Source organism: Sinohyriopsis cumingii, chromosome 18, assembly GCF_028554795.1.
Source record: "Sinohyriopsis cumingii isolate HCF-2022 chromosome 18, ASM2855479v2, whole genome shotgun sequence".
Lineage (NCBI taxonomy): Eukaryota > Metazoa > Mollusca > Bivalvia > Unionida > Unionidae > Sinohyriopsis > Sinohyriopsis cumingii.
In genome coordinates, this window is record NC_142978.1 from 25,661,450 (window position 1) to 25,685,856 (window position 24,407).

The 24,407-nt window shown below is 34.8% G+C and overlaps 1 protein-coding gene across 2 annotated transcripts in view; it reads left to right on the plus strand.

Annotated features, from left to right (window-relative positions):
- The first annotated feature begins 11,530 nt into the window (after positions 1-11,530).
- LOC149776254 (netrin-G2-like) overlaps positions 11,531-24,407 on the plus strand; it is a 104,344-nt gene continuing 91,467 nt past the window's right edge. For both annotated transcript variants that reach the window (XM_089942308.1, XM_089942307.1), the window contains exon 1: positions 11,531-11,695. In XM_089942308.1, the coding sequence (XP_089798434.1) occupies positions 11,541-11,695 (155 nt within the window). In that variant the 5' untranslated portion in view covers positions 11,531-11,540. The remainder of the gene's footprint in view (positions 11,696-24,407) is intronic.

Below are 24,407 nucleotides of genomic sequence, written 5' to 3' on the forward strand. Positions count from 1 at the left end.
CAATTTTCTTTTGCTTTGCTCAAGTTTTTTCTGATCTTGTTTATTTCTCGGTACTCCAGGTTAGGTATTTAAAAACTAACTCTTTTTTCATAGCTGATAAATATTATGATTTTCATCACACGTGTACAATGTACATGAAAACACAAAGTTGGTGAAGGAGAGACGGGTTTAAAGGATGATTTTTGTTTTTCTGAACTTTATATTAGAGAAGAAGATTAATATTCTTATTAAATGATACGATAATCTTTTTTTTATAAAAAAAATCTCCATTAATTATATTCCATCGAACTCATCTTGCGATAATCGAAAGGCAACTCGTTAAGATGTATGTTCCATGAATGAAACAATAATACACAATCTATAAACCTATGACTTGATTCTTGTAGACGATTAAGAGTGTGTTTGTAAATGTGGGAGAATATGTAGATTATACCCAAACTACATTACCTACCAGTTTTGATTATGTGAGGCTTGAAGTACAGACAAGAAAGGCTTGCATGCGTAATTATATCTGATTTGGAATCCTTGATGCAAAACAGTTTTATGTCCCTAGTTCAGACACTTTAATATCCCTTGGAAATAAAGAACATTTTTATCTCGAGTAGAGGTACATAAAGATATTTCAAGTATTTGTGTTATTACTTTAACGTGTAAATAAAGAACGATGCCCATATATACTGTTAACTCCTTGAATATATTTTATTTTGGAAGAATACGTACCCAGCATTTTCCAACCTGATGATAATTATTGGTCAGAGACATATGTTATATCTGTTCCTATCATGATACTGACTATATCATGATAATGCCTTCAGTGTCAGATGAGTAATAACCTACAGGCGTAACACGAGTAGGCAAATGACGCGAACACACTATTATTACAGAGACCATCACAAAACAAAATGAAACTGAACATTTCCCGAATATATACTGCAGGTAAAACTGAAACACTCTCGGAGAATATATATTGAAATAACTTACATTGAGAATGAATTTGATCTTTACCAAAAATGTATTGCTGATTATCTCCACTAGAAACAAATATCATTCTGTATGATGCCCAGAACGAAAAAGAAATTGCATATACTGTGAGTTTTTTATTTAGTGTAATCATTTGTAATCTTCTTTTTTTGTTCTATACATAATTGCAAAATAATAGGCATACAAACGAACCTACCTGCATAAATACATGTAGTAAGACATAGATAGTTAGATACAGAGCGTGCAAGGGGCTGAATGCCATTGGAGACAATCCACCATTAGCGGGTTTAGCTGCAATTAAACGTACGACGAAGACCCATGTACAAACTGCGGTCTTCATTCTTGAATGAATTAAAGTAAATACATTTTATTTTCTCACAGCGGCTGGTGTTTATTAGTGTACAATGGCAAATATTTAGTTCTGTCAAGATACGTTTTTTACTTTCGCTTATTTCCTATCAAAATTTGGCATTTAAACCGTAAAATAAAACACTCAAGTAAATCATCCATTTTCAACTCTGTTAATCATCATCACTTGTTCTGCTATTTATTTAACCTGTGTGATTACTCAATTGTTTCTGCGTCTTGAGTGGGTCGTTTCATAACTCTGATAGTTACATTTATTCAAGAAAAATATACAATTAAATTTGACCGTTTAATAATTATATATTAATAACGATGCTATAACTTAAAAACATTTGTAATGTGAAATGTCAACATTATGTGAATACTATTATGAACTACGAAAATTGATTTCCTCACGTATAGTCAAACACCCACAGACGTACATACATATATACATTTAAAACGACATAAAATCATATTAGTGAACCGATCTATCATGGCCGCTTAGGAGGTCATAACCTCATTACCATGGACCATTACAAATTAAATATTATTGAATAGTTATTTTTGTCGTCACAATCAGTGCCACCACTATCATTATTTAAATCTGTTAGAGATAACGCAATGCCAGCTAAGGGATATTTTATGTTAGATTTTGATCCTCTCAAACCAGTTAGTAGCATGATAAGTACGAATAATTAGCGAACTAACTAAAAGTAGTCCCTACAGCGGCGGTGTTCTCTTGAGGCTGAAGCTGTCTAACTGTCGTCACTATCAGACTAACTACAGTGAAGCAGTCTGAGTAATATCAAGGCAATCCAATGCTCGGTAATACTGCTCATATTATCCAGTTTCAGGTGAAATACTATTCAAAGGAACATGTACAATAAAGGCAGTTTTCTGCCCAATCCCCTGTTATATTCGTACGGTGTACAGTACACGTTTAGGTGGTTGCCATGAACATATCTTGTTAATAAGTTATTCAGGATGATATACACACATTTCAAAATTTTCAAGGGCTCTAAGTTGGACCAGTGAGATGAGCTGTAGCAAGTGCTAGTATCCAAGGATTACATACTTGCAATATGACAATGTAATCGACACTCAACAAATCAACACATGTTTGACCTGACCACAGACATATGTAATCTATATCACTTGAAAGATAAATACCGTACATTACGGTAAACTTAGTCATTCCCGACCCAGTAGTGTTGGTTTCCAGGAAGAATGTCCACTTGAGGTCTGATATCACTAAACAGGTCTAAACTACCATTGTAATTTGCAGATTGCAAACCGTTACCGATATCCAGCACCACGCACATTTCATTGTGTCGTCGCTACTAAAGAATTCTTAATTGCTTGAACGAAGTTTTTGAACTTGTGGTAAAATATTCTTAGTCTTCATTTTCGGCAGTATCATTTGACCTGTAAACATACTACCTTTGCAAAATGAGGTGTTAAATAATACATATCAACATTATTTTATTTAAGCTCTGTATGTCTGTGTGATTATGTGTGAGAGAGAGAGAGGAGGAGGGGGAGATGAGATGAGGCATACAAAGTGCCGTTGTGATTAGAGGGCCATGATATTCACCTATGATTGTGTGATGTAATAAATATGATATCTTTTTCAGATATTGTTGTAAAAAATTTCGATAATTATTTTGGATCACGGAGATATCAGTCTCTCGCAGGAACCTTCTACCATTGCCATCGTGTATGGATTAGTGTACCGAAGGGAGTTCATGCCCATGAACACATCAGTTGTATCAAACTGATAGATGTCGAAGTTCAGACAAAGCTTTGCCTTGGTTAGGTTAATTGTATGGGACTCAAGACAGGTTGATAAAGGATTCTAGAAAGGTTAATAAAATATAATATTTGATCTAACACGGATGTAGAAAACCCACAGAAAGATAAATAAAGAACCCTGTAGACCTCATATACAATATAATGGAAAGAATAACAGAAGGACTGTCTTCTGACATCCAACAATACTGCACTTCGACGCATTCGTCGTATGTAAACTTTATATGACGGCTGCAGTGGTGACATATGATAATCCATCAAATTTAGCATTTAAAGATCACCAAGCAATATTCAAACAAAGGCCAATATTTATTGCATTTTTGCACTTATACATATGATTGCAAAGCAAGTGTCTGTTAAATTATATTGATGTATGTCTGAGACTCAATCGGTATATTATTGTGCTATATTTGAGGATAATTAGTAACGAGTACAAAAGACCAATAATGTGTGGAACATGTCCACCCATAAATTTAGGCCACGTCCGTAATTACGTTATACCGTAGCTGGAAAAAAGTTCTGCCGTATACCCCTTTACTCTCATATCCGGACTCCATACTTAGGACTTCGTTGCTGATCTAAATTAAAAGAAACACTATGCTAAGTTAGTTGTTTATTTAATGAGGCAATATCTGTATCGAATGAACAATCTTTGTCATATATGTTGCCACATAAAACGAATACAGATCATGCGCATGATCTGGATAACTTGTAATTATTACCTACCTCGAAAGTAAAGAATTCAAATGGACCCTTTGCCAAATTATCTATCTCTTCGTTCGGCACAGAGAGGTACCAAACAAGGACTATAAGGAGCGAGAAGAAGGAAATGGGTCTAAATATATACTTTTTAGTTTGAATAGCATACATAAGGGCAGATGTATTCCCTAACTGGAAAAGAAAGTTTTAAACATAATATAACTTCTGTTGCTGTAAAACTGGTATCGCCTCTTTGGCCATTCACATTTTCCCTCCACAAATACATTTTCACTATAATATTATGCATTCTATAATAAAATATTTTAGTAGCCTAATGATTATGGAGTGACACTTTATGTTATTTATTAATGGCAGAAACCAGAAACTTATTTTCCTCAATGCCACACAAGGCTCCAAAACGTTTTCAGAAACGAGATTAAATAATTTATATTTACTAATGTGCAATATATCATAAGTACATTTACAACCTACTGTGCATGATGTATTATTTGAGCAGATTTGTGTGTATGCCATGGATATACTCTCACACATATCATAATAATATTGGTAGAATATCATGTGCATACTGTTACGAGTCAGTAATATTATGTCAAATGTGTATGCTCTAATAAACAGTAACACAAGAAAGAGTGAAAACAACAAGCTTTGCAAAATATAACAAATAATTTATTTCCCATGACAAAATCTGTAAAAATGAAAATATATGAACTTACGGTATCCAAAATCAAATCCAAAATGAATCCAAGAATAATCCACGAATAGAATATTTGAAGTCCTAATATTCAAATGTTCTAATGATTCCAAGTTTGAGTACCGACGAAGAATCCAAAATGGAAGGCGATGACGTATGATGTAACCTGTACTGTGCTGAAGTCTACAGTTCATTGTAGAAACACAATAATCGATCCTCCGGTCTTCGAAATCCAAAGAATTTGTTAATAAGTGTCTTTATTCAAGAATTATGTATGAGCACAAAATATTTCCAGTTTAAATATAAAAATCACATGTAAAAAGTATAATATGTTCTGAATAAATTTGAAGGGTCTAGTATATCCTGATGCACAGAATAATGCAATCCAAATGTCTTTAAGTTCTCGATAATCTAAAACAATGTTTTAGTCCAAAAGGTCACTGAGCACTTTGTAATTATATTGGAACATGTAAGAAAATGAATAATTACTCACAAATCATATCGAACATAACTGCAATTCATTTGATTAACTGATCTTCATACAGAAATGAAACTATATTTATCAAGTACCATATATGAATTTCACTTTACGTTGAACGCAATAGAATATGCTGGAATTGTATCGAAAAATTCCCCTAAGTCAGATTTTAGTAAACATCTCGCTTAACCCTTACAATCATGACAACGGTCAGGTCGGCAAAAACTACATACACAACTTTTAATCACGGACCAAAAGAAGCACAAACTACATATATATAAAAATCAATACATTGATCGCAAAACTGAATATCTTAATCAGAATACTGGACTGCATAAACACTCAAGATAGGACACGATTACGAAACAACATTAGTTCGCAATTTCCCTAGCCAATATATTCATGACTTGATGATCAGACCATCTAATAGTGAGAACGAGTTGGACGCAAAACCGCTTTAACCTGTTGAGAGATGACATGATTATGAAAAACGGAAACCCAAGAACTGGCTGTGAGATGACACAGTCCAGAACGTTGAAGCCAGACAAGAAATCAGAGGGAACAAGCAGCAGGCGCGTCTTCAAGAGGAATACAAAAAAAAGAATAAGTCAAGACGAGTGCGAATAACGATGTACATGAACTAGCAGACAAACTTGCCACAGATGCAGAGTTAGCTGTGAAAATAAACGACAAAGACTCCTGTACATGGAAACGTTGAGAATATCCTGAACAAATCAGCGGAACAGGTCAGCAGGTGGAAAGTGCATATCAGCAGCTTACTCAGATGATCTGAATATCAACAGAGACCCATTACCAAGGAAGATATGACGAAAGGGTTCTCCAAGTCAGCAGTGGTAAAGTACATAGCGCGGCCAACACCCTAATAGAAGCCTAAAATGTTTAAAAGTAGATGCCACAGTTAAAGGGGTCACCTTTATTGACCTTCTACAGGAAATAATAGACAATAAATATGTGCCGCAATAGTAGATAAAAAGCTATATTGTTACTCTTAAATAATAATGAGACATTAGCAACAGTCTGAACTTAAGGAGCATGAATATGTTATGCCTACGAAGCAAGGTTCTAACAAGGCCGGTTTAGGAGAGGATCAGGTCTGAAGTTGATTCTAAACTGAGAGACGAACCTGCTGTATTACTGATTGGGAGGTCGTGTACAAACCACATAGCAGTTTTCCGCATAATCATCGAATAGTTCGAAGAATGATGGCCACCTTTATATGTAAATTATGGAGAGTTCAGGAAAAGCATTTGACCTCCTCTTGTGTAAGCTTAGAGTGGGTCATGATCATCCCAATGGACCAGCCACGTGGAATACAATTGACCTTGACTCAAACTCGGGAAGATCTAGACTTTACTAATGACAGCGGATTACTATCACCAACACTTCAGCACATTTGGTACAGAGGGCCTAAATACTATAGCAAGAAACCCCGGCCTGGAGATCAAGGCCGACAAGAAAAACTTTCTGCCAGTCAATATAAACAAAAATGTTCATATTCTCATAGATGGACAAGCCATTGATTGTCACGGAATTGTAAAAGTCCCTTTATTTATTAAATACATGCACTCGTGTTTTTGTATGTACAACGATATCCGGGGTTAATTTATTATATTGTACAATATTTCGAAACAGTGAGTACGGTTTATCCTATGCTGCGCGTGCGAAGTGCTTTCGATGGGAAAACAGATTCATTAAGCGCGTAGACAATGTAGCAATGTAGTGTTTCATTGTCTGTGCACAAATGCATCACCGAAGGACGAAATCTTTTCATTATGGAACGCCCTGCTAGTGTGCAGTCTACTTGAGGACTTGCACATTGTCAGTTGTAGAGTTATGAGAGTTATTTATTAATTTCTTATGTATAGTATAGGTTGTAACTATTGTACTACCACGTTTATTTTATTTTGCATTTTCTATATAGCTTCAGCTTGCATAGTATAATGCAAATATTTTCTATCTTGCATGTGTTTAACAAGAGATCTATATTAGCAATAAAATTGCATTTTTATTAAGAACCGTTTAGTGCCACAGGATTCACTTCTGAACATGTTTATGCCGATAATGTACTTTGTACAGTTTACCCTAAATAACATCATTCCGTGTTATCGTATATGGCCGTGCCATTCTTGGTACACTGTGTTAGATTCAATTTCAGCTGATCAGAGTCAACGAGGTATTAGCTGTGGAGCTGACTATAGACGTTGACCATATCAGTCGTAAAGCTGACCATAGCAGCAGCAGGGTTAAATGAACAGTGTGTTTCTAGTAGAGTAAGAGGTGATGAGGTGTTACTGACCGATTAGTGGGCACTGATTGCTTGATTGACCAAGAAATTGTATGGTGGTCGGTAACTACCTGTAACGTTGACTGCTTCATTGACCAATGTGACTGGTAGCCAAGTATGCCAGTGACGGAGTGTTTTGTGTAATTCCTTAAATGTGATCTTTTAGCCGTGGGCTAATATTTGCTGTTTTTATGCCCAGTATTTTGTGAGTGTAAAGCTATTTCGTATGATATGTATCCCATCGTTTTATCATTTTACTATTCGAGTAAAATACCTCATTTTTCACTATATGAGTGAATACAGATTTTACTATATGAGTAAAGAACATCTTGTTTACTATTTGAGTAAAGTGCATCATTCTCTTAGTCGTGTGAAATTACTGTAAATCATTATCCTTTGTTCTTGTACTGTGTAAGGTCATTTACTTGTATTTACATTTATATTACATTATCAGGTTCGTGCGGATTGTGTTAATTTTGTCCAATATGTGGATCATATATACGCACGTACTAATCATACTTCTTTTTCCATTTGAATCATTCATCAATAAACACTATATTTGTATCATCATCAAAAGTGTTCTGTTATAAATCCGAAATCCAACCCGGTCATCTTGTTACATTGAGGATAAGGACGACAAGGCCAAGATTGCCATCTCCATGATTTTTCCCATTCTCAGATAAAGCAGCAGGAATGATAACCTACCCCTAAAAACAAAACTTAAACTGTTCCAGTGCAAGGTTAAACACTGCTGCTCTATGGGTAGTTCAAGGTCTATCGACATGCCTTTAATTGAAACATAGAAGTGCACACCAAATAATGATTTCAAAAAGAACCCTAGACACTGAACTTCAAATCATCCACATGTCTTGGATGGAGGTAAATCATATAACCAAGACAGTGGCAAAAGGAGAACAGTAATAAAGGTCATATGTTCCATAAGGAACGAAGAGGCAAGAGGAAATGTTGATATTGATGTTCATTCCCAAACTGTTTGAAAGTAAATACTATATATTAGGCAAATGAGCCATATCAATTGCTTGTCTCAAGTAGTGGATTGGGATTATTGCCTGGAAATTGATAAACAGTCATATCACAAATGTTCCACTTAAAGCATTTCTCTAAATTCTAGCCTTGTTGCATGAGCACCAAATGTACCATTTCATCGACTTTATGAAACTTTCACTTTATGTCGTATATTTCCAATCTTAATTTGCGGCAAACAAAGAGACATCAGTGAGGCGTGTTACGACTCTACGGTCTTAAACCAAGTAACAGAAATAAAGAAAACCAAAACGTTTTCTTAACCTTAATAACTAGTTTATTTCTCTAGGATATAAAGTGAAACTTTAAAACGAACTTACTGTTGTGAATTAAATCTCAAAATAGTCCTAAAAGTTTTATCGCAAGTCCGAAAGTGTAGATTTTTCCGAATGAATTCCAGAGGTGTCCGAAATAAGTTGCAATCCTGAATGTGTTGACGTGTCGGTAGCTTGAATGGGCTAATGTTTCAATAGTCTTGATGTATCAGTGATATAATTCATAATATTCGTGACTGAATTTACAACAATTCCAAAATAGCGATTTAGTCCTAAATTCCAATGAATAATTTAGATGCATCGATCCTTTCAACTTATAACTGAACAAAACAAAAAGACTGATTCCACTTGACAGATGTTAAAATAGCAACAAATAGTTATGATATATACAACCTTTATGTAAAACCCTAAGACCAAAAATAAAGTAGACTAAGACAAGGGTCAAACGTTTTTTTCCCAATAAATTCTCAGTTTTAAACACGGTCAGGTTTTTTCTTACCATTTTAGCAAGGAACAAGACGAATATCAGGAAGACCAGGAATTTTCAATGTCCCGACCTCAGACACAAACAAACACGTTAACTACAAATTGTAATTATCTTAAAAAAATATACAATTATAATAAACAAATATTAGCTATGTAACATGCTGTTTACAAAATGAAATGAAGGTGTATTTCTTAATTAGTCAGCTGATAAAATGCTTCATTTTTTTAAAGTCTGAATCTAACATAGTTTTTTTCTGGAGGGTGACATAACCTATAGATAGTCCGTTATATTAATGTAGTGCAGAATATTATTTGTACGGATTATATGGTTTAGTAATTTCTGTCGCATAAGGACACAAATAACGCCTCAGTATATGCGGTTCTGATATTGACATTCATCGACTGTTATGAAAAAGAGGCTTGGTTCAAATGGGCTCTGAAATTCATTGTTTCGGGACTTTAGCGTTCTAAGGTAGTATAAAGCGAATTTCAAAACTTTAACCCATTGAGATACAAACAAGTCTGAATTCATTATCTTACAGTGAAGAAACAAGTATTATTTTACTGGTTATAGGAATTTAATTAGAAAAAAGGCTAAATATTTGAAAACTGGAAGTGGTAGAATGCGAAAGTGGGAGCCGAAATATACATAGACCATATACAAAGCCATCCTAGTAGCAGAACGCTGTACTTTATGCAAAGCCGAGATTACAGAGCAGTACAACTTTCCGGTGAAAACGCTAACAGCATGGCTGACACACAAAGAAAGGATTACAAATGACTATATTAAATTTGGACCAAAGCATTAATCTTCTACTTTATGAGACACAATAGTTCAAAGACGTCAATTACAACGGAACGCTCTGTAGCGCTAGTGGTAGACAACACTCCCGCTCGTCTGAAAATCAAAAGGCTGAAACACAGTTGATTTTTCTTCCACCAGACACTCCCTAAAAGACATAAACGATGGACCAGGATTTCATGCAGTCTGAAGAGCTAGTACAGGAAACGGGTTATTGTGCGCTACCTAAAAGCTCCGGTGGAAATAACAGGAGCTGTCTCTAACATTACCGAACGCTATGAGTTTGCTTCAGATGACATGGTCAAAATTCACCGCAAACAATATAGCCAACTGCAGGCAAAGTGGACCCGAATGATGATATACCACATTTCCGTCTCGTACTTCACTGGGGGGTTTGACACGGAATGGACTGATTCTTTACAATTCATGAACACTTACTAACCTCGTCGGAAGTGCAGTACAACGATATCACAGATGAAATCAACGCAAAACCTCAAATTCCGGTGACGACGACAGTAAATGTAATGAGATACCAATGATTTTACAAAGAATTAGATCAAAGCTGCCACGACTGAGAACGATTTAGGAGAACGTGACATTCTCTGCGCATACATAAGATTGCATAGAAACGCCAGTGAGCTCTTAGCATGACTTAGCAAAATTAGTGACAATTACAATATAAACTGTGCGATACAAACTGTGCGTAAAAGTGTTTTTTACAGCGTGTTGTATAATAATAGGATCACAGTTGATTAAAAGTGAATATTACCTACAAGTAAATTAACTCATCAAGTTATCCACTGGCTCATCAGATCTCAAATAAAAAAAATTTTCATCATTTTCTTCCATATTAAAATGATGATGACAATGATAATGTTATCGTTGTGAATGCCATGCAGATTATTATAGTGATCAAAATGAAAATTTTCACTCTTGTTTTGTCTTTTGTTTTTTGTCCTTGTTTAATGTTTTGATTACGAAATTGTTTCCTAGATACGGAGTAAGAAAACATAATAAAATAATATCTGAAATAGTACTTTGTTTCTTTTTTCTGTAGATTATACGCGCTTGTAATTTTGTGAACTTCGATTATGCAAACCCCGGTTTCATCAGAAGTAACCTTCAAGTCCCCAGACGTCGTATAGTCGGGAATCTACTTTGCACACCCACCCAAACACACACACACACACACACAAATATATATATATATATATATATATATATATATATATATATATATATATATATATATATATATATATATATATATATATATATATATAATCATGATTGTTCCACGGTTTATGCCCTTCCGCAACTTCAGCGGATACTTTGCATCTCAGAATCTAGTCAGTATCCGCAAAAGAACTGATACTTGGGGAAATGTCTTTTAAACTCTCGTTTCGATTTTGGGAATATAACAACACACGAGATTAATGTCATGTGTGATTACTATGTGACATACATTGAACATGATATATGTCATGCCTTAGGGACGTGATTGAGCAAGTTGTTTCAATGATTCAGACCCCTATATCCTCAAAGCAGCATATCAGCGTTGCTAAGTTCTGCCATTTATTCAAGCAGTTAGCTACCTTAAAATGGGTATCACAGATAGGAGACAGCACATTTCATACAAGCCGAATGAGAGAATAAGTTGTAATTACAGACTAACGATGTGGCGTAAAGTGATATTACTTGTACCCTTTTGTGGACTGATTTTGCTTCAAATACCCTTTGTTGAAGTATGGTCGGGGTAAGTGAAGAAAACTTCGTATGCATCCTATAAAAGCTTAAATATAAAATAGTTATACGATTAAGCGAAGCTAAACTTTATTTAATTATTCCAACATATTTTATTTCAACTGCATTGTCAGTAAATGAGTAACAACATAAATATTGAACAGTTGCAAAAACGGAAATGGAAACAGTAGTCGTTGCAATTGCTGTTATGATTATTAATGTTGTAGCAAAAATACGGAATAATATTATCTGTAAATACAGGTGGTTTTGTAACTAAGGATGTAGTTGTTTGTTCGTGTTGTATAAGTACACTTTACACTTTTAGATATCAGAAACTGCATCAAACTTTCAAGTGAATACAAGATGTTTTACTAAAATAGCTGGTAATTATTCGTATTTTGCTATAATTACTTTATGTTATGTTTCGGCGTTCTATCCCACCATATATATTTCCTTCAAGTTATTGCTGATTATGCACTGTTTTGTTTATTCAAATTTATATCGTGTTGATATCATAAAGATTGTTTTGCACACAAATATTTATTTTGATTTATCTATTAAAGTGACATCCCTTTTATTTCTTAAAAAAATATTTAAAAAAAACACAAACATTTTAGTGTCAATATGGCACCCTGGAAATAGGCTATATTTGCATCTCTGCGATCCCTGATTAACGGCCGGTTCCGATAACGGAAATAATTTAAAGCCTATTCCAAAACATTTGCTTTTTCTAGGTTCTCTCGTTTCGTCAAATCATATCAACAACTGACCAATCCAATTTATCTGAAGATAAATGATTGACAGGCTTTAGTTTGACTAACATATTGTAAATTGTATTATCTAATGCTCCTTAGCCAAAAGTTGCAACATCTGGAACATTCTTTACGTTTCTAAAATGCGCCACTACATAATATGTCAAAACTTATAGTTTATAATCGACGTTCAACTGAAATTTGACCTAGCTAGACAAAATATTAAATAACACGTCTTTCATAAACTGAAAACACGAGTAGTATGCATAAAAGGGGGCTATGAAAACAAATTATGTTTCCACACTTGCTCGCCTCTCTTTTTCTTATAATCTGAGTCCAAAGACTATGATGCTTTCCACGGAGATTGAAGACGCCGTTAACAGCCAATGTTCAGAAGGAAACTAATTTTGAACGCAAAATAGTTTTATAAGAAACGGAAAAACTCAGAGAGACCACAGAGAAACATAACATTTCAAGTAGCCGAACTTACCTCTACCATTATTTAGAACCTTTTGACTTTAGTTGTGTTAGGCAATCGTAATTAGAACCGTCTGATGCTTGCCAGCAAGTGAATAATAGCTGCATGTGATTATATAATGACTTGACATAACAAATAAGGTAGATGGTGATAGCCCTCTTGCAATTCTATAATGCTTTTACGTCAAAATGAATTCCAATTATGACAGATGATGATAGGTTATGCATTGGTTACATGGATGGCATAGTCGAAGGATGATTATTCTTACAGATTTTTGTCACACAAAAGCTCGTGATTCTGCAATTTGACAATGAAATCTACTTATTTATCATGACATGAAGACAGCATCATACCTTCCATCCATATAAAGCTGACGAGAACGGGGATATCAGAATAATCCGAATAAAATTGGTTATATCCTGATTACATTCGCCAGTGGCCAGATGATACTGAACGAGCATCGATTTATTTTTAATGTTGAAATGGCACCATATCAAGACATCATTATCGACCACATTACGGGCAACGTGTTAGATCTATAAAACGTAGAAGCGGTGTCGAGGCAGACGAATAATTAGAGTCGTAAAGTTGGAAAACTCAAGAAGACAGCTTGCCCTGTCGAATAGATAGTTTGGAATTAAGGAAATTGTAGGAGAGAGCATATTGGAAATACCAACAGGTTTTAAGATCCTCATCTAGTAGAAGCAATACATATGGAAACCAAAGTGCAAGAAATAATTCCATCAGTAACTAAACCTGGAATATTTTTGCAAGCGTGTAATACGACAGACAGAGATCACAAAATGTTTCAGACATATCGGCAAGCAGCACCACTATTTTGAAATACCAAATCACGAAGCTCGCTTAAGAAGTTTCGTACCTAAATTATCCCAGATTCTGTTATCATAGGTGCAGTCTTTATCAAACATAGCAGTGCAGTCCGACTTGCTGTAGAATACTATTTTTTTCTATCAGCGCGGTCTCATCATTTTCACTTCCATGATGTCATTTGGTCATGTGGGTACATTTCTTTGCGAGTTAGCATTCTCACCACAAATTTTCCTGCAATGTATCAAAATCATTTTGTATTCTTAACAAACTTCTCAACTGAAGTGTTTATGAAGTTTAAGGTGTCTATTAAACGCGATTTGTCTTGAGAAAATGATAAATATTTATATAGGTTCTTCGTATGCAAGTTTTCTTGTTCATATATTTTCCAGTCGTATTTCTGATATTTGAAAGACTAATAGAGTAAATTCTGGTAGCCTGAATTTCAGATTGAATATATTATTATTATTATTATTATTATTATTATTATTATTGACCATTAAGTGACAAAGGCCGCGAACTTTGTTATTGCCATGTGGTTACTCGCAAATCGATAACGAGGTAGAAGTGAAGTTTGCCCTATTATCTGCATCACAAATTTTGTTTACTGGTGGAAAACGTTTCACGTGAGTTAATTTGTCCTTGCAGACACTGTATTAAATGTTCACCATAGTTTTCTACGCGATAACGTTTCATGGTTTTCTCATATCACTGTTGACGCAGACGATTTTGTAAGCGTAGCCAAATTGTACATGATGTTGATATTTTCTTATCGAGATTTTTTCTGAATCGCCATCTAAGACTTATATGGGAACAAGCAATGACTCAAAATCTGAAAAAAATTATAAATGGCACACATGTCAGGGACTGAAGCTCTTAAATTGCAGTGCTTTTTGTTGGTCTGGCATGAGAGCTTTGACGACGTTGACACAGTCTCTGCCGTGACCACTAAAACGTTCATCGTTATTGAAAACGTGGATACAATTTCTGCAGTAAAACAATTGTGTTTGTTGTATTGATCGTTAATCAGGCCTGGTAAATATTTGATCCAACAGTACGGGCGGTCCTTGGTTTCGCTCTGCAGATAGAAAAAGTCAACTTCGTTTACACATGTCACAGAGAAAACATGCAGAAGATAAGTGCTTTCAGTGTCACTCACACGAACATTTATCGAAATATTATATAGTCTCATTTTGACACAATATTCATATCTGTCTGCTCATTGAAGACTGTTTGCTACAGGACATGCGCTCAACCTTTGGATTATGCAACAGGTGTATTTCAAGATTTCCTGCTGGTGACAATAATTTCCAGAAATTTCATATCAGGATCTCTGTGTAAATTTCAGACAGTACCAAGCAGTATTTCTGAATCTTCCAAATGGACGTATGTCATATGAACAAAAGTATATAACATAATATATAATTTCGTTTGGAAAAAAATACATAGGCTCAGAAAAACAAGTCTGCGATTGTTCTTTCTAAAAACGCTTACCTGCATGATAATACTTGACTGGAAAATATCCCGTCAGAAACAAGTTGTCGTATGAGGAATTGGAGCGATTTTACGAAATATGTGACAGATTCATCGCACTAAACTTGCAAGGGTGACACAGATTTAACAAGTTCGATTACGTCTTCTAAAAATATTTCTTTTGCATGTAAGTCTGTAACTAGCACAAAAGTGACGTCAGAATACGTGATTTTTATCAGCACCTACCAACAAATAACACAGACGTTAAAATAAATGTAATTTCTCAGTAAAAAGCAGATAATGTATTTGTTGCTGAGTGCGATGATAATAATTGCAGTGAACACGATACTTAATTGCTGCTTGTGTCAGAGAGATGTTGTGGATAATTCCTGCTGACAAAGTGATCCCGAGATGGTTTCACCACTGAAGTCTGCTATTTAGTATGTCATATTAATAATTCTGACAGAGTAAAAATTGTTTTGCTCCAGTAGATCGTTTGACCTTTCTCGAATGTTATCTTAATTCTGTAAAGTCTAACCCTTTGCCTACATTATACTTTCGCCTGAACAATAATGTGTCTGCTATGCCGTATTGAGTTTCTTTATGACTAGCTTCAGCTGGCAACAACCCAATACTCATGTAACGTGTTATTGCATTTGTTCGCTAGCAATAATAGAGATCATTTTGTTTTATTTATTAAGAAATGCTTCCACGCAGCATTTTTCAGAGTCCTGTTATACTCTCTATTACATCCACCGTACCTTCATTAAACGGAGAATACAAATGGATTCTGTTTTTCTCAAACCACGTCTCAAACGTATTTTTATAAACTTCATCTCTGTGAACTACCCATACATTTGGCTAAACTCGAAACGTTGTTCCGACATCAAAAGTATAAGATACTCTCCAGCAAACAAAAGTATTTTTGTATATTTTTAAATGATATCTAGTGTCCATAATCATGCTGCGCTTGATTGCTCACCGTGTCATGCTGGAGCTTTGCCAACATAAGCTTGTCACCACCAGATGAAAGTTTTATGTTGAAAGCTTTACTGATGGTGTATTTACTTTGAATTTCAGTGTGTGTGTGTGTGTGAGAGAGAGAGAGAGAGAGAGAGAGAGAGGGTGGCTAACTGCTTGATAATAGCTTTCTACGTAGATTGGTTAACAACGCTTTACGTCACAAAATGTTCCTTTCTTCTTCGTCTAAGTCTTCTGTCACTCAGTGAGTGTTCTTGTGTTATACCATTTCATGCAATTTTCAACGATATTTGAGTTCCTGAATACAGGTCCTTATAGGTTTGCACATCCTCTTGAAGCATAAAATAATATTGTGAATATAAATTGTATATTCTCCGTACACTAGAGTTCACGTTCGGGAAGCAGAAATTTGACAGGCTTTGATGTTAAGACAAAAACCTGAATTCAGATAGCACATCTGGCAAGTAATAATTGGGCACCTTTCTGAAGTCTCTAACAAAGGGACCCTTGAATCAAATCTAAAAATATTCCAAAAATAATCCAAGAATAAAATTTTAGAAGTCCTAATATTGAAATGTTCTAATTAATTCAAGTTCGAGTCCCGACGAAAAATCCAAGATGGAAGGCGATGACGTATGCTGTACCCTGTAACGTGCTGATGTATACAGTTCATTGTAGAAACGAAAGAAATAATCCAGTGTTTGAATTAATGAATTTTCTTTGTTCAAGAATTCTGCATGAGCACTCGAAATATTTCCAGAGAAACGAATTAGTCTTTTAAAATCCAAAAAATTTGAATAAACATTAAAAATTAATTCCCAAAATGACACAATAAAAGAAACACCTTTACGTCCCAGTGTTTAGAAGCCCGACTGAGAGATATCTCTCTAAGCAATGGTTTAAAACTTGAATATTGCGCAAAACAGATTCCACGATAAGGGTCATGTGATCATGCTTATATCACTTACTCTGAACTGGCCCTGACAAAAACCAATCATTTTACTCAAAGAATAAAAAAATGTTTACTTCAATAAAACTATATACAAGCCTGGGGTCACGTATTCAATTAGAGCGTCGATCTCACCCTTATTATTCCCACAATAAAAATAAATTTGAAATAAAAAATTTTTACTTGACTGTTACCAATATTGAATTAAGGTCGGGGACCAGGTTAGCTTTATGTATTTACAAAATAAACAATCAAGGTCAAGTTATATTCTGGGAAACTATCGAGTTCCTTGCTAATAGAACTACATTATTTTGACATATAATGATTTTTTTAAAACTTACAAACACTTAAATAAGATATAAATTAAATCAAATATACATAACATTGTGTAAGTATCATATGTCCTTTAAGGTTATAATTGTAAGCTAAAGATGCTGTGCAATACCACCATCTTAAAGCTGGGCCATCATTTTTGTGTAAATAAGACAACTTTTTAGAATAGTAAAAGGAGATTTCTAAAATCACCCATTGAGTTATTAAAATTGCGTTAGAGATTTTCAGCAACACAATTGTGCAGACAAAATTCGTTTCGGCATATGTAAGCTATTGGCTGGCGTTATCATCTCTGCAAGAAAATGAGCACGTCTGAGCTCGCAGATTATGCGGGACAAAGCATTTGTGCTCTTGTAATAATGCGATGACCAGAACATGCTCTCTCTTTACCACAGCACCAAAATTGTATTCAATATATTGTCATAGATTCTGGATGGCGATAGATAATGTGGAATTTGCTATGGAGTAACCTGATGTTTATCACGTATTTTATGGAGGAAATATTGATTAGTGCCTTATGCCTACTCAGTGTTGTAATATTTGCGGCTTAGTCACATTGATATTATGGGTACTGAAATCGTATATAAAGAATTATTGACCACCTTATGGTTATCATCTCAGCAAGCAATATTCAGTATAATAACTTCAAATGTTATTCTTCGGACCGTACAAATCGTAGAGATGAGATTGCATTGTCCAACTTGCGTATGACCGTGCATACCGCCTAAAGGAAGACTTTCTACCAAGTTACATGCTCTGCTAGTGTCCACCTAAAGTTACTACACATTACTGTCGAGTGTTTCAACTTTCACCCTGGACGATAGAAGATTAAACCGTTCTTGTTCTGGATGCTCATATCTTTTAAAGATGGTTTTATTATTACACAGCGCAAGAAAATAATGCGTTTCCTTCCCCTGTTCACACATCACATTTTGTTATTCGAAATATTAGTACTACAAAATGAAGATTATAAATGCTGCAAATGTGGTATGAACACACGCATACGCACACACACACACACACACACACACACACACACACACCCTGAGCAAAATAACAAGGTTTAAAATCCAACAAGAATTTAAGTTTCCAAAATATACATTTATTTAAATAAAATAAAATAATCTAAGTGAAAGAATTCAAAATAACTTACAGGGTCTGAATTCATATACAGTAATCCTGTAAACATGAAAATGTTCTGTAAAGTTTCCACTAATTCGGAAACTGTTTTCAGGTAAGCTTGTATAGTGCTTGCGGGTTACCGTTACAACACTAGTGAAACCAATATAATTTAGCTTACCACCGAAGACCTGTAAAGTTTCATATAATCCGATAGAAATTAGTTAGATGTTCAATCCTTGAATAATAATCACATACTTCCAAAGTACTCTATAAATCACTGAATATTAGCTCTGAAAATACATAAAAAAACATATCAATGAATCCCAAATTCTCTCTCAAGACTTATATAAACGCTATGTATAACTGAACATGAAATAAACGTAGTATCTTCCTTAAGTAATCTTCTTTTGCGTTTTTAATAAACATCTATGACACAGAACAATCTCAAATATTTAACTCTTACTATTTAAATAAAACTGAAACAGCTTCAAATAAAACAAACTGTTTTGACCTTTAAAATCTCGTTTACCGTTCAAATGCTGGAGCGCGCTTGCCAGGTCAATTGTAACTTGATTTCCAACGCTTATTTGCACGACCCGCAATCAATACTCGTGTGTCATCTTGACCTGCGTTCAGTTGTTTATATCGTTAGAGACCAATGAAAACAATTATATAGCAGCAGGGAGGGTGAACATACAATTTGTTAGAGTGTCTATTTTTGAAAATAAAACTTGAAAATAAAACTTCCTTCGAAAAAAATGCAAGGTCATTAACGCAAAACCGAAGCCTCTAACCAACGGACATGGTCTCCAATTGGCTTAGCTTATTTTGTTACTTTAATTTTTATATTTGTGTTTTCAAATTTGTATGCGTGTTCGTTTACGCACTTGGACACTCATTTTTTCTCGTTCACCCTCCCTGTTGCTGTCTCTTAACCAAATATTTTATGAAGACCTACATGATATCGTGACCGAGGATCTTGCAAATTTATCGTGATAAATCCATGAGAAATCTCTTGAGCGTGTGAAAAGAAATTTTTTAATTTGATCATATCTATGTTCCTTGAACACCAAGTCTGGTGGATGTTTCGCTGAATATGTGTATCAACTCCAATAAACACTACTAAATTATTGCAGTTATCTCTGATGAATTTATGTATTTGTGTATATCGCTGGGTACCATATATAATATCTGTGTTTTTGTACGTGCATCAAGAAATTATCCAAGCTGGATTTAATTGTTTGTCCAGCGTCACATCAATTTATACTACGATATTATTAATAAATCTATCGAGGCCATCAACAGATGCGGCTTCAACAATATAGGTGATAAGTCAATGCTATAATTGCCATCATCGTCCAATAATTTTGCATTTTATTAAAATCTTTAAGCACATCGTAACATCTCGGATCATCTACATATGGTACCACTAAACATAACTTATCTCACCTGAGACACCTCATTATCAGATTAAGCAACAATTAACACACTATACCGTTGCAACCAGTAGACGTCAATCGCGCACATACAAATACGCGTTGACTGACGTTGACGTTGCAATTAGTTATAAAGAACCAGAACTACTATCAACTAAAGCAGCAACTGAAGTTGCATATTTGTTGAAACGAATTTATCAACTGGTGGTCTACGATGGCCACAGTTGCTACATGATGATTATTGCAAGGAATTTATTGGTGCAGTATCGTCTCTGATGAAACAACATAACGTCGAAATCAGACGAGAACATACGGCAATTCATCGCGATCAGGGAACTGTTGAACGATTCCTGAGCGAACACTTCCTGAGCGGTTATTTAGATATCAGTATGCGAGGGAAATAATTCAGAAAGAAGAGAGATCTCGTGAATAGGTTACAATGCTACCAAATGTAATAGCTGCGTTAAATGACGCAATTACTCGCGCAATTTATCTGAAACCAACCAATGCAATCTCAAAAATATATACCAATACAACGACATGAGTCCTTCTCAAAACAACCAGTACTAGGTAATGTGACTATAAGTTATTTATATGAACCTGGTGAACTTGGAGGGGGTAAAAAAAGAACAATTCCATTCAATTTTAGTGTGAGTACACATAAAATTTCCAGTATGGTAAGATCCATTAGTAGACCCGCAAACTTCACGGTAAACTGTCTTGGATTATTATTTGGATATTGCCACACCATCACTGTGCTACAGCTTACTCAATAATCATTATGTAACTGTTTCAATGTTATGATAAATTCAACATCGAGATCAATGTCGCGCTTATATCTTTTTGTCACACTGCTTATAACTAGCTAATATTTTCTTTACTACATCATCACAATTGCTAGCAGGTTTGTATTTTCTGTGAAGTCTATGATAACTCTCCGCAGCTGGGATTTTCTTCTGACTCGAGACGCTGCGAGATAAACTAAATTTGACCATTCAATACGATCATTATTCCAAATATCTGTATCAGAAAAAGTTAATCCATGTGACGAATGAATCGTTATAGCATATCCTAGAGTCAACAATGTTTTGTCCATCCAACAACAGTCACAGGTACTAAAACAATATCTTTTAATACAAGATTTTTTTCATTTACTCTGTTAGGGTTCCTGTAATTTCAACTTCAATATTCTGCCGTCGTGTATCTGCTGGGCGATAGCACAATGGTACAGATAGATTTTAAAGTTTGTCTTTATGTAACAGCAATAATTGTTGTTGAAGTGTATCACAAACTATCTTTCTACTTGCAACATTCAAATTAGCAGGACACGACATCTTTCAAAAATCATTTATAGGAGATTCTGGTATTACTTCACGCATTATTTCACACTGAATTGTATCTGGTTATTGTCTGATTAACCTTTAAAATTCTTTCAATGTGTCATCAATAGCTTTATGATCATCGGTTATTTCCTCATAATAATCTACAAACATTTTCAGCCATGCATGCGGAGACAATCCAACAAAAAGCGGTGGTTGACCATGATCGCCACACATGACAACATCAATATTTTTTGTCATTAACCAATCAAGAAATACTTTCAATGCTCCAGCGACACTGTACATATTTCATCCCAGATAATAATCGTTGGAATATATTTTCACCCATTCGTTCAAGAGTCCATGTATCTCCCTTCTAACGGAAGAAGCTGTAATAAGTATGAGATTCTATGTGTGGGTGTCAACACAACCATATAACCAATTAAATCGGACGTGTTGTTTTCCCAGAACATCCGGTCCATTGAGATACACATTATTATGTCTAGTCACAGGATCATATACCGATGGTGCAAGGGAAAATTCTGACGTCTGTTTATTTTTATAATATGTTTCCTTGATTCAGAATAACTAAGGATATTTTCTCTTTTATTCTCCTTTCGCCCCATGATGCATCAGCGCCGATATATAATTGCCCTAACAATCCTATATGTTTTATTGATATAAAATGAATCTGTGGCGACTCTAACAGCGGTATCAGGAAATCTGTTTATCATCGATAATAAGTTATCGAACCGTAAGCTAACATCAAAGATCTTAAATGAGTAAACTGTGGTGATTCACCATCAATATAGCTCACAACTGTACCTAATTTAGTTCCATTCGATAAGTTAATATTACTTTGATTTAGAAATTTGTTTCTCTTCGTTGTATCAGGAATTATACAATCTAACTCAGGATCATTCTATAATTAACCTTGTAATGTGACATTTATGATCATATGTTCCTCCTTGATACCTTTATCAATTATTTTTCTAACAAGATCTATTGGGAGTTTATTCTCAACATCAGTCATATTGGGATTTTCATCATCAGAACACAACCCTGGTGATCTCGTGTGTTGGATGTCTATGGCTTTTAAAATGCTCAGAACACACTCCCATTCCAAGAAAACTTCAGAGGTAATTCTGAGCAAAATGAGCAGCAACTGGTGGAACTGTAAAATAATTACTCATTAATTATTCAGCATCATCGGAATATTTCGACGCAAGATTCATCATTTCTTCGTAGAGAGATTCTGTACGATAAATATCTCCATTAGGTCATACTAATTCATCAAAGTTTCCATTATCGGCACTTTAAAAGAGTCACACTGATACAGGACCGCTTTTACTGATATTTTCGATAAAATCGAACATATCACCGTCATAGGATTTAACAGTTCGATTTAGTAGGAATATTGTAGTAGCCGAGGCCATGCATTCGCGTTATGATCAATAATATTCATCGGAGCTCATTTCGATTTATGCTTCGATTCATACAAAACTCTCCGGTTGATTTTTTTAATAATTTTTGGGGAATTTTAATTTCTTCTCCAGTTCAGCAACATCATTGATTGTAGCTCCGTTATATTTAACTGTTTCTACCCACTCATTGTTTTACGTCATAAATCCGTTAAAAAACCATTTACACGTATCGCGTTTGTGAAATGTTCTGTAACGCGCTAAGCAACACAGTTTAGCCTCGGCATTTATCAATGTTATCGTTCAGCGGATATACTGCATAAATAACCGCATTCAGAGGATACGCTTCGTTCGTAATATGGTTTATCAGTACCAGTCAACACTCCTTGTTTGGAATTTTTATTTAACGTAACAATATTTCCAGTGTGATGTAATCGAGCAGGGTCACGTTTGTCACGGATAATCCAAGAATCGTCTACTTCCGCAATAAATTGTATTCTAAGAACATATCTTTGTCGAGATAATTAATAATCATCGCTGCTTTTTGATCACTAATTGTAACATCGACGCGACGTGAGTCAGCTTTGTGCATAATTTGAATGCTGACCACACATGAGTTGCACCATCGTTGCGAAATTCAACCAGAGCTCGCCTCGGCAAATCAGAGGATATTCTATAAAGATCGAATTAGGTTTTAGAAGACTTTATTGTAGATTATTTCATATAATTAAGGCAAATATATATTTAATTAAGCAAAGAATAAATGCAAGTGGTTAATGATCGGCTCCACAACCCCTTGTAACAAAACCAGCGTAAATTAATTATTTGGATATCAAATGCAAAGTATGCGATGAGGGAGTCTAGGACCAAAATCATGTTTAAAATGTAGCAAAGGAGTTAGAGGAGAAAAGCAGTTGTGTGCGCAATATGGTGTAAAAAATAAAGAGATCTGAAACGATATTATCATAAAAAAACAACTCCAAGGAATCTTCCATAAAAACGTCGAAGATATTCTCGCCACATTTTCAAAATAATTAGTTAAACAAATAATGATATTGTATAAAGGGGGCAAAATGAATTTGTTAAAGATCGCACGATCGATAATTATGAGGCATCTCATCAGTCACCGTCGATTAAAAAAACAATCTGTTATGTCAATAACACTGGGAATCTCATATTCAGTACGGGGTGGAAAAGGATTAATCGAAATTCAGATCCGAAAGGTAATTGTTTAAATAATTTATGAGCTATTAAACAGGGCCTAAATTGCATATTTGGAGGAACCGTTAAACACAAAATGTAAAGATATTTATGTAAATAAAGAGACTGGCGAAGAAAAAATATTGAAATCAATGAATGCAGCTGGAAAATATTTTGATATTTTTGCATGCCTTTGGTACAACATATCGTGGAGAAAATATAAAAATCGATGTATTTTAAGAATTCAGATAGAGTGATTACAAAGTGATATGGACATCGTTCTTTTGCATACCAGGGCCCAACAACGTGGAATGAATTGCCAAACGAACTTAGACACAAAGAAGCAGTGATCACATTCAAGAGTGCTCTCGAAACTCATTTATTTCGACTGCAAGAACAAACCTAAAGAGCTAATAATGTTTCGGACCTTAAA